The 11,976-nt window shown below is 41.2% G+C and overlaps 1 protein-coding gene across 1 annotated transcript in view; it reads left to right on the forward strand.

Annotated features, from left to right (window-relative positions):
- The window catches only part of traf4a (tnf receptor-associated factor 4a), a 32,953-nt gene extending 25,935 nt beyond the window's left edge, over positions 1 to 7,018 (forward strand). The window contains exons 3-7 of the mRNA XM_031873529.1: positions 1,623 to 1,727; positions 1,871 to 2,032; positions 3,071 to 3,232; positions 4,553 to 4,708; positions 5,653 to 7,018. Of these exons, the coding sequence (XP_031729389.1) occupies positions 1,623 to 1,727; positions 1,871 to 2,032; positions 3,071 to 3,232; positions 4,553 to 4,708; positions 5,653 to 6,285 (1,218 nt within the window). The 3' untranslated portion in view covers positions 6,286 to 7,018. The remainder of the gene's footprint in view (positions 1 to 1,622; positions 1,728 to 1,870; positions 2,033 to 3,070; positions 3,233 to 4,552; positions 4,709 to 5,652) is intronic.
- Positions 7,019 to 11,976: the final 4,958 nt, after the last annotated feature.

Consider the following 11,976-nt stretch of genomic DNA (forward strand, 5'->3'; position numbering starts at 1 on the left):
TGTGTGTGTGTGTGTGTGTGTGTGTGTGTGTGTGTGTGCATGCAGTCAGCATGGCAAAAAAAAAAAAAGAGTCACATTACAGTGGGAAAGAAGTACGTTCAGTTGATCCAACCTTTAAGTTTTTCCCCTAAAATAAATCTCTCCCAGAAGAAAAGAAAATTGTAACTAAATTTCAACTGAACTCTTTGTTTTTTAAAGGCGTTAATCAAACTGTGCCAGAGGGGGAACACAGATAGTGAATAACTGTATTCGGGGGGCGGAGGGTGGCTCCCTCACAGGTGATATCCCCGTTGTAAAGTGAGAGAGTGAAACAAAAGGACAAGAGCTTAATTCTGAACTACGCATGAGAGACTTAAAACCCAACAAACAGTTTATGATCATCCCTGTGTCTGAGCAGCTTTTGGCATCGATTGAAAGGAGTCCTCTGTCCTCAAAAACGTCTGCCTCTACTGTAAAAACGCCGCTAGTCAAGCATCTGTTTTAATGTTAGATATATCTATGTCTGTAGATCATATTTAACAGTTTTAAATGATAATTTTTTTGGCAAAGGCATATATCCCCTAACATAGCAGCTAAACAATGAGTGAGTTAATTGTTTTATTGTACATTATTTTCCAAATAAAATTTAAATTTCAAGGCGATGGCTGCCAGGTTTCGTGCAGAGGCACGTGAGCGCAGTCGGGCTGTTACTGAGCTGTTGTTTGTTTCGAGGGCTGTTGTGGCATTTTGAGGAAGTGGCTTGTCTTGTTTGACCAGTCCTCTGCTCGTGTGACAGCATGGGGGGGGATGGAGATGCAGAGCAGAGCTGTAAATCCCCAGGACAGCGTACTGTAGGGGAGGATTTGGGGTGTTTGGGCTGAAAACTGACTCATCCTCATCGCTCAGTGACTGTGGAAAATAAATCTTTTCCTATGCTCCCTGTCTCTCTCAAAGGTCCCATAAACCCATATACTAACTCATTATCACTGCAGCGGCCGGGTCGACTCACTGCTGCAGTTTGCTAACTCAATCTCAACAGTTTAATTTTCCAATGTGTGTGTCTGTAGCTCAACATTCAGTCTCGTATGATATAGTGTAGAAACCAACATGCTGTTAATATAGTTGGTATTGAGTATGTTATGAATTTGCACCTCATTGATATTTTCTATGTGCACAACTTTGTACTGTGACTGCCGCACAATGATTTCCCTCGAGATAAATAAAGTTCAGTCTTATCTGTCTTTCCGAGAGACACCAGTCAATACCAATCTCAACTGTGTTCATTAACCTGGAGTGTTGGAGGATTTGTTTAGCCTAGCTTAGCATAAAGACTTGAAACAGGGTTAGGGTGACATACTTGCACAATTTATCTTGTTTGTTTAAAAGTGCAAGATACATATTATATATTTTGATTGCCTCTCAACGTGGCAAAATATCAGCTTATCATCCATTAAAAGCCCTGTTTTCAGCTTCATAAATTTGCATTTTGTTGCTAGTTCGGTTGGTTTTACATGCGTTATTGGTTAAATGCAGTTTCACCCCATGGTATACCCTTTATGAAAGTGGTATATTACAGTCTTCCAACATGACCTGGTCAGCTCCTGCCACTGCTACACTGACCTCGTCTTGCTCATCTTCTCCAGATCTACCCGGACCCAGAGCTGGAGCAACAGATCCTGGCATTGCCCATCCGCTGCATCCACAGTGAGGAGGGCTGCCGCTGGACCGGCCAGATGAAGCAGCTGCAGGTGAGAAGCTTTGATAACCTCTCATCTGTCTCTCCTCCATCTTCCGTTTTTTTTTTTTTGTTTTAATCTGCTGCCTTATCAAACACTGTGACTTGTGTATTTCCTAACATGCGTCTGTTTGTGTGTGTGTGTGTCTCCCTCAGGGCCACTTCACCACCTGCGCCTTCAATGTGATACCCTGCCCCAACCGCTGCTCCGTCAAGCTGACGCGCCGCGACTTGCCCGACCACCTGCAGCACGACTGCCCCAAGCGCAAGGTCAAGTGCGAGTTTTGTGGCAGCGAGTTTACCGGTGAAGCTTACGAGGTAAACACCGACACCAAACCTGTTTTTATTATATTTCTTTCCTGTTACAACTCAGCGGGAGCTTTATGTAAACAACCCAGAGTGACACCATGTAATTTCCATGCCTACAGTATATGAAAGACGTCTTTGTGAAAAGCAGCAGGAGAGACTAATGCACGTGTGTTAGTCTCTGTTGAAATAACACGTGCGTTGGCAAAAGGAAAGAACCTTTTGAGTGGGTCTCTCATGCTGAATGTGTTTTCCCCGGCTGAAGTGCCTCAGAGTCTCGTCACTAACACCTCTGTCATTTCCACCGCCCTTCCTCCGTTTACTCCGGCCCACATGGTCGCCCCTCTGCACACAGTTGCAGTGGCATTCATCCACCGTTTGGCTCTCACATTGGAATTACTCACTCATGTTTACAACTGTGTGTTATTCAAAACCTTTCATTGATCATTCATCCGCGGATTATTTTTCAATTGATAGATGGTTTGTTTAGTCTATGAGATGACAAAAATAGTGAGATTCATTCATATTTCCCAGGGTCCGAGATGACCCAAAGATATTCAATTCAGTGATATAAAACAAGAGAAAAGCAGCAGATCCTCTCATACTAGACACTACAACCGCAGAATGGTTGATAGTTAGGCAAGAAAAAAATACTTATATGATTCATCTATAATCAAAATAGTGTCTGATTATAGTATTTTGAAAATACTTGTACATGACATTTCCTTGACTTACTTGTTATTTTTGTCTGGATCGATCAATACATTTAATCAGAATCAATCAGAGACATCAGAGTAAATTTGATTTTGTAAAAGTTTCAAAATGTTGTAAATTTGATACATTTAGGTTATTGCATAATGCATAACAGCCTCAATGCTTTCAGAGGAATTATATATATTTTCTTCATTAAAACGCAGTTTTGAGCTATAATAACTGCAGTATATAAACAGCATTTGATAAACAGTAACACCTACTTTATCTACAGTATTACATGTGTTGACTTTATAACCCTGCTTTAAATTGTAATCACGTGTGTCCTCTCAATCCCAGAACCACCAGGGTGTGTGTCCTCAGGAGAGTGTTTACTGTGAGAACAAGTGTGGAGCTCGGATGATGCGTCGTCTGCTGTCCCAACACGGCTTGGCCGAGTGTCCCAAACGCACACAGCCCTGCAAGTACTGCGGCAAGGAGTTTGTCTTCGACACAATCCAGGTCAGTTTCACACAAAGTTTACCACCTGTATCTTTTTTTTTTCAGTGAAATAACTTTGTTATATTGGGCATGACTGAGTCAGTCTTTCTCAAAATGGGACTCCTGTCAGTATCGTCGTACCTGTCATCCGTACTGCATGTGGCTCTTGGAGGGTTTCCAGCCTCAGGATGGCCCAGAGAAGGCTCTCTGTGGTTCATGGTGTCTCTGCCCTGTGGCAGCTGGATGTTAGTGTGAGCTGCTGTTTTGAAGCGCCTGCCTCTGTGCACATCTAGCCAGAAGCTGAGCAGCCAGTGTCACTCTCCCCTCCCCCACCTTTGGGGCCAAGATGTAATAACCCGATCTTAGACAAAGTGTTTCACAATTCGTTTACGATGTTTATTTTTATATTTTTTTCATTTAATTTCAACATAATTTGAGTCTGAGGGCCTTTTGCCTCCTGATATATTTTTGATTTTATAGAGGTATGATATACTAATGTTACCTTGCAGGATGGAAAATAAACAATCATGTTCCTTTTAGTTAGTCTGCAGGCAGCAACTCGTGATTATTTGTATCTAGAGCTGCACCAATTAGTTGATTGTCTACGACTGAATAATCGTTTAAGCAATTTTTCAAAAAAATATAATAGTAATTATAAGATATTCAGCTTTTCTCTGTGTTATATAATTGTAAATTGAATACCTTTGGGTTATGGACTGTTGGACGTACAAAACAAGTTGCACATTTTTTACTTTTTTTCTGACTCTTTATCGTTTATATGAATATTTAATTAATCAAGAAAAGGATAAAAGATAATGAAATTAAAACTAATTAGTTAAACTAATGTGATTTCATTACTGACCAATCTGCAGATTATTTTTATTATTAATATTTTTTTCTGTAAAACATCAGAAGAAAGACAAAATGTCCTTGACAACAGGGTGACCAAATTACCTCTTTTGTCCGGCGAAAAATCTATAAACACAAATATATTCAGTTTACTGTAAGTTAAGAAAAGGAAAAGCAATAACCAATAGACAATTAATTGTCAAATTACCAGTTGCCAGATTTGTACATGTTATTGACAGAATGGTCCCAATCGTTTCTGCGGCTTCAGAAAACAACTGATCGTGCGGCTGCACGATCAGTTGTTTTCTTTCTTGTCTGGTCTATTTTTGCAGCCTCATTTTTAATACCACATGTATTTTTTGTTTTACTTTTAAGGACCTTTTTCCCTTGTGCAACCATTAACCTGCAACCCCACCGTGCAGCATGTGTTCTTATCACTCATGCTGTAGGTCAGCAGTGCACCCATTAACACTATCATTGACTCCTCTGCAGAACCACCAGTACCACTGCCCTCGGTTTCCTGTCCAGTGCCCAAACCAGTGCGGCACACCCAACATCGCCCGAGAGGATCTGGCTAACCATGTGAAGGACAACTGCGGCAGCGCGCTCGTTCTCTGCCCCTTCAAAGACGCCGGCTGCAAGCACAGGGTAAGACTGACCTGCATCATTTAACCTTAAAAGATCATTCCCTCGCTCTGTTAACACTATTACTGTTAATCAACTCCCAAGCTTGTTTGTCTTTGTTGTTTACATGCGTCTTTTCCATTATATTTCCTTCAAATCATTGCTCAGTGTTTCCAAAGTAATGCTTTTTCTCTTTTCGAACATACAGCACTGTGCCTGTAGGCTCTCTTTTAATGAGAGCAACACTATATTCTATAGTCTATTTTTGAAACTGACATCAATTTGACAAAATGTGGAAACGCTCGAGGAAGAGCTGTAGATGAGCGTCATACTCGCTCCGCATACTCTGTGGAAAACTTGATGTACAGCATTTATAGACAGAAAGCAAAAACACGTCTCCACAGCAGTAGAGTGAATATTAAATCTAATAATCACATTATCCATATCTTTGTCTATCTGTGACTGTTCATGGATGTAAAAAAATACATGATTCAGATAACGCACACTGAACTGAACATATACGAACAGCATCCACATTTGCTGTAAAATAAAAAAAATCCATCAAAATTTGCCACAAACGTCACACCCCTTCATCTCAAAGTTCAGTCAAATCAAAAGTCACACACGTCATATCATTTACACTGCTACAAAAAAAGGAGCAGGACTTTACTCTATGCCCAAATGCAAACATAAAGGTGCTGAGCTAAAAATAATGAGATTCATCAGCAATCCTTTTTCATCAGTCTTCACCAGATTATTTGTGCATATGAGGATGAAACTGATGTTGCACGGGTGTTGCTTTTATCTCATCATCCTATATTGAAACCTGGCACTGTAACACACACACAAAAAAAAAATACGGCTAAATTCTTTATTCTATTTTCTTGTATAAAAACCTCTGTATGTGTTATGCATCTCCTCTCTTTCTCACTGTGCAGCAGCTTTTTAATAATTCATCTCTTTGGCAGTGCCCCAAACTGGCTATCAGTCGTCACCTGGAAGACACCACCAAGTCTCACTTGACTATGATGTGTAACCTGGTGGGGCGTCAGCGGCAGGAGATCCTGGAGCTTCGGAGGGAGATGGAGGAGTTGTCCGTCAGTCACGACGGCGTTCTCATCTGGAAGCTCAGCGACTACTCGCGCAAACTCCAGGAGGCCAAACTCAGAAGCAATCACGAGTTCTTCAGCCCGCCTTTCTACACTCACCGCTACGGCTACAAGCTGCAGGTGTCGGCCTTCCTGAACGGTAACGGCAGCGGCGAGGGCTCCCACCTCTCCGTCTACATCCGCGTGTTACCCGGAGAGTACGACAGCTTGCTGGAGTGGCCCTTTTCCTACAAGGTGACTTTCTCCATCATGGACCAGAGCGACCCGTCGCTTTCCAAACCCCAGCACATCACGGAGACCTTCAACCCCGACCCTAACTGGAAGAACTTCCAGAAGCCCAGCAGCAGCCGCAACTCGCTGGACGAGAGCACCCTGGGTTTCGGCTACCCCAAGTTCATCTCTCACGACGAGATCAAGAAGAGGAACTACGTCCGAGACAACTGCATCTTCGTCAAAGCTTCTATAGAGATTCCCCAGAAGATTATGGCTTAACATCTGACTTTTGTTTCATTTTTTTTTTTTTTACGAAGGAGAAGCACAGGTTAAAGACTGGAACTGACACTTAACCTTGAAACTTCTACACACTTACCCTTTAGATACTTTCTGCCCTTACAGCCTCTCCACCACAGAGCGAGTCTGTTTGGCTGCGTGAGCTGACTCGGAGGACGTTGATACATCACAGAGGAGAAAGTGTTTGGTCGGCAGAACCATCACTCTCTGGTGTTTCTTTTTACTGTTTTTTTTTTTTATCTGTTTGCTGACCTTTTATCACAGTCTACAACAAAAAGCCTTGGAAATCAAACAGTGCCTAGAGAGATTATCTTAAGTTATATTTTTGTTGTTATTTCCGCAGTACAAATGTTGAAGAAATGAAAAAAAGGGGGTGAAGGGCTTCACTAAGCCTCTGCACTTAGAGAAGAAAGAAAGTTAGACTCTGGTTAGGCACGTCCTGTTGGGGTGATCTAAAGAAGAGGGAGCTCAGCAGACTCGAGCTCAAGCCCAACGGCCTTTTGTTTACATGCTCATACAGTATACTCCCACTGATCCGTTAACAAACACAGAGCCCTTGGTAAGAAACTGCTCGAGGTTTGTGTGCACACACGCATCAAATCGATGTTTTCAAGTGAGAAACTTGCAGCTTCAATCTTGGTAATTTTCATGTTTTAATTAATTATTTTAGTATTACATTTTGATTCTGTTAAATGAAAAGATGAATACCACTCTCATGTCTGTACGACCAACCGCCAAGTAGCTTAGCTTAGCATAAATACTACAAACGGGGGGAAACGGCTAGCCTGGCTCTGTCCAAAGGTAACAAAATCCACCTACCAGCACCTGTAAAGCTCACTCATTAAAGCCACTTTAAGTCTCATTTGTTGAATCCTTACAAACATTTTTGGTCAGAGCCAGACTAGCTGTTTCCTCCTGATCATAGTGATGCTAGGCTAAGCTAACTGGCTGCTGTGGAAAGATTTGAAAGTGGTATCGATCATCTAACACAGCAAAAACAACAAATAAACTAATTTACCAAAATGTCAAACTATTCCTTAAACCATAATTAAACATGCCTCTCATAATACTGAGAATGTCCTACAAGTTTGGGGCTTTTAAAAAATAAAAAGGAAACTGTCAAGATCAACCAAGCAATTTGTTTTTCTTTTTTTAAGTGGACACGTTTTCTACCTGACAACATTGAAGCTACATATCTGTCTCCTCTCGTGAACTGCTCCCATCACAGTAACTGTCTGTGACTTTTGTTTGTCAGTAGTGCGAGCCAGTCGTAAATGGCTTCAGGAGCATGTTCATGTACCAAACTTCATAGTGACTCTACGAGGCTCCATGTCTATTGCGGAGTCCACCAATACGGGAACAAAGCACCTTTCGTCGGTCTTAAGATGAGCAGAGCAGACAAAGAGGCCAGTTGTTGGACACGTGCATTTAAAAGTGAAGAAAAAGCCATGTGGCCTTTTTATACAGTATGTCTTCGCATGAGGGTTTTAGGGGTGAACAGGGCAACATAAACACATGCATGCTTCATGTGCTACCACCTGGACCACATTTTTGTACTGTAACCTGTATTCTTGAAGTCCTCTCCCGTTGATGGCTATTTTGTCTCTTTTTTTGGACCGTTTGAAAGTTGACAAATTGTCAAAAAGTATGTTTTGTTTTTTTCGTCGTTGTTGTTTTTTTTTATATACAGAAAATGTGAATGCTGTTGGTAATAACCTATAAAGACATGAACACTTGGCTGTGAAGTGTACTGTTTTACATAGCCTCGGCATGTTTAGGGTACTGTTTGAAAAGATGGTTAATGACACGGTGTCTGCAAATAAGTGGGTGTCTCGGGACTGACTACACCTTTTGTTGTTACCATGGTCACCGGTGTCTATCTTCAGCTCGGCACACAATGTTGTGACGGGGAGCGGCTGGAGGGATGTGCGATGCACCTGTCTCCATCACAGCACCATCAGAGGGGTGGAGGACCTTTATGATACAGTACACTCATGACTTATGTGAATACTAATGTGAAAAATGCAGAAGCACATTCTGTCTTTTTATTATTATACATGAAAAAAACTCCTGATTTCTTGTCATAATGCCAGCTGATATTTTACAGTGATTTAAAGAGGTGAGAAGATGAAAACTTTTTTGTAAGATTCTGTATTTTTAAAAACACTTAGCTGTTTTATACAAACACTTTTCGTTTGGAGAGTCGGGGTTGACTTTGGGAATTTTCAGACCCTTTCGTCTCTTTCGACATTTGGATAATTTGTTTGTACTTGTGGTTTGAGCCTCACATATTCTGTCTGTATTATTTCCTCTTAAAAGTATTTATTTTAAGGAGCCGTCGTGTGAGTTTGAACAGATGGCACAAACGTTTTAATATGTTGATTGATGAGTGCTTGTCAATTTCTTAATTGAAATAAAATACCATATATTATAGTTGTTTTACCTATTTGCGTTTCATACAGTGCACACCGTATGAGTCAGATACAAGTCATACAGTCAAACAGCACACACAAGCTGACCTGAGAATATCCTCCCAGCATCCATAGAAATCAGTCAATGAGCTCTTCCAACTGCAAACACATTCAGCATCCAAGGATCAATAACATAGGTGCAAATCAAAGAAAAGAAAATCCTGAAATGAGCTCTTGAATTCTAAGAAAAGTTGAAACTGGATACTTTATGGTGTACACAAACTTGCAACAAACTAGGGTACAAACTCAACTTCATAATGACGTTCTTTTATATTTCTAGTCATATTGTCAGACATAATGTCCCATATGGCGTGGCACACAAAATGTGTTGGTTACTTAATACTAAACCGACAGGTTTCACTGCTTATGATAACACCTTGCTGTGGAAATGTGTTTAAGGGGAACTCTGTTGATTTGTTTTACCTTTAATTCTGTTCTGCATATGCATGTCTTAGACCGGTATATTGAGCAAACTGTTTTAAAGGAGGGAGGATTGCAGTGGGAGCACTGGGATGTCAGGTGCGACATGACCTGAGAAATTTACTGATCTGAACTATTAGCTAATGTTGGAGTGAATTGTATATAGCCCCCGTCATTGAGTAAGTCTCTCTCAGTTTACATGCATGTGTTAAGAAGGCAAAAGACAGCATGCGCATGCCTTGATTTGAGTAAAGCAGAAAGGGCCCGTTCATCGGACCTTATTAGTGGCCCGGTCATTTCTGTGGGAGGGCCTGGTCTTGGTCATATATCTGCTGCATTGACGATTGTGGGTCAGAATAGCGGGAAAATCATACTGGCTTGCATGCTGCAAAATATAATCTGATAGGACATCCTGGTATTTGTTGGCGTACTGCAATATCCTATCCTACTATATCTGTTTCTACCAGTATGAGTATTGGAAAGTATACTTCTTCAGCATAACTGGTTTTGGACTGGATTTGCTTTAAATTGTTTTTCTGAATTAGCATACTGACCACCAAGAAAGTACTGAACGCATTTAAAACATGAGCATGGACATAAACCACCATTTGAATTATTAATGAAATGTATTATCAACATTAATTCTTAATGATCCTAAAATACTTAAAAGCTCATCTGAAGATTCACATTCGGCTCAGTGATGCAGAGTAGCCAAGTTGTTCCTCTAAAGTGTTTCTTTGCCTTTTTTAAAAGTCTGTCTTCTCTGAAAAACAATCTTCCTCTTGTCCTGCCTTCTCCACTCATTATATATTGAAAAGCTGTTGCTTGTAAAGGATTTTGTTTGTTAGCGTCGGTATTTTGTCGAAAAAGAGGCACTCCTATTATGGACTCTACGTATCTGATGAATCCCCATTCGCCAATCGGTTTTATTTCCATTTCATCACCCACTCAGTGATCTAGGTTAGAGCTGCAACTAGTTTCTGTCCTGCTTCTTCAGTAGCTTTTGCTCCAACGCCGCTCGAGATGTAGAGAAGTGAAGGAGCAGAGGAAAGGGGGCAGAGGAAGTGAGGCAGACACCAGACCTGCTTTGAAGCGGTGCCAGGAGTTTGCATAAGCTTTGCAGTTTGGATGATGTTCGGTGCAGCAGGATTTAGGGAAGAGGAAAATGAGCTTTTAACGTCAAAGTCACTGAGAGATCCCCTGGGAGGACAGTCCTGTTTTCCACTTAGTGCACAATAGCTGGCCATGGTCTTCCTAAAGTGTAAAACTACTTCTTTTTCTGCTTTTAACTGAAAACAACATCTGTTTTAGAATACAGCAGGACTTTTCTTTGCTTCTATGTAAAGTCTTCCATTTTGAGGATATTGCCATGATCCTTAAAAAAACCTGAGCTTGTTTTTCATTCAGGATCGCTTTTTTTAAGTTTCCCTTCTGTGAGAGCGATCATTCATTTCAGGGAGGGGTCCTCTGGCCAGGACGGCCCCCGCTGTCTCTGCTCAGACCAATACAGAAAGTTCATAGATGAAGTTGAAGAGTAAAGGCTAAGACTCAAAAGCCAGCCTTAAACTTTCCTGGCGCAGGGTGTACAACCAACAGCCCTGTGCTGCTTCGAGGCAATGCAGAATGAAAATAGTAACAGCTAATTACATGTTAGCAAGCTCAGTGTTTCCCATGCAGAGCAGAGTCACATGCAGCTCAGTGCACAGTGCTGCCCTTTGGCTTTCCGCTCTTTCAAATGACCCTTGGTAAATGATTTGCAGGTACGGTCTCGTTCTCAAACACGCTGTGCACACACTAGTGCCGTTCCTGCTTGGTGCGCTCACCCAAAACCTTGGTCAACATATGCTGGAAGTGAGATGGCAGCTGGGTTAAAGGAGGAGGTGGAGAAGGAGGAGATGGTGGTGAAGGCGGAAAAGTCCCAACCCGTGAGGCTTTCCTCGCCCATGAAAAACAACACATCAAAGAGGAGCTGTGGTTTATGAAGCGGTGCCATGCTGTCGTCCCTCATACTGAAGTTAAACAGCTCTGCATGTGACTGAGTTGGTGAATCTACGTCCCACAGCAGTGAAAGAAATGTACAGGTGTGGGAAACATCTGAGCTGCACGGCAGGAGTTCACCCGTGAGTCGGGCAAATCATCTGACAACAAGCTGTGGTTGAGCGTGAAGCTTTATTGAACTTGGAAACATTTGACCTTTTAAAAAATCTACTTGGGTGAAATTCTTGGTAAGGCTTGAGATTAGAGCCGTCAATGTACAATGTAAATACTTTGTACATTTAGAGTACGAATCAAATATTGACTAGGTACGTATGAGGGAAATTAGGAGCGAACACATTTTGTTTAGGCGGGACCAAGAAATATAACTTAAAATAGTACTTTTTAAATTACCTAGTACATGTGAAATATTTACGGATTTAAGTTTTTAGATATATGATACAATAATAATATCCTTAAAATATCAAAACTGTTACCTTGTAACAAGTAAATAGTACCTTGCTATTATAGTAGTAAAAACACAACTTAAACCCCCTCATTGCCTAACTTTTTGTTTTAATTTTTTGCACTTCCAGTGTATTTTTGCCCCGGTACCACATATGCACTAGTTACACGGTTCTTGTATGTTCAGTCTCGGATTATCCAAAATCTAATCTTCTATTACTCACAGGCAGCTCCACCCATCCCTCCAAAGCAAAAGGCATTAGCTGGGAGTCATTGATATGAATCCACTTACCGGCATCAAACTGGAACAGCTGCAAAGATGTAAAATTATTGTACGTCATTT

The sequence above is a fragment of the Anarrhichthys ocellatus genome, unplaced genomic scaffold, assembly GCF_004355925.1.
Source record: "Anarrhichthys ocellatus isolate YVR2014 unplaced genomic scaffold, GSC_Weel_1.0 scaffold72, whole genome shotgun sequence".
Taxonomy (NCBI): Eukaryota; Metazoa; Chordata; class Actinopteri; order Perciformes; family Anarhichadidae; genus Anarrhichthys; species Anarrhichthys ocellatus.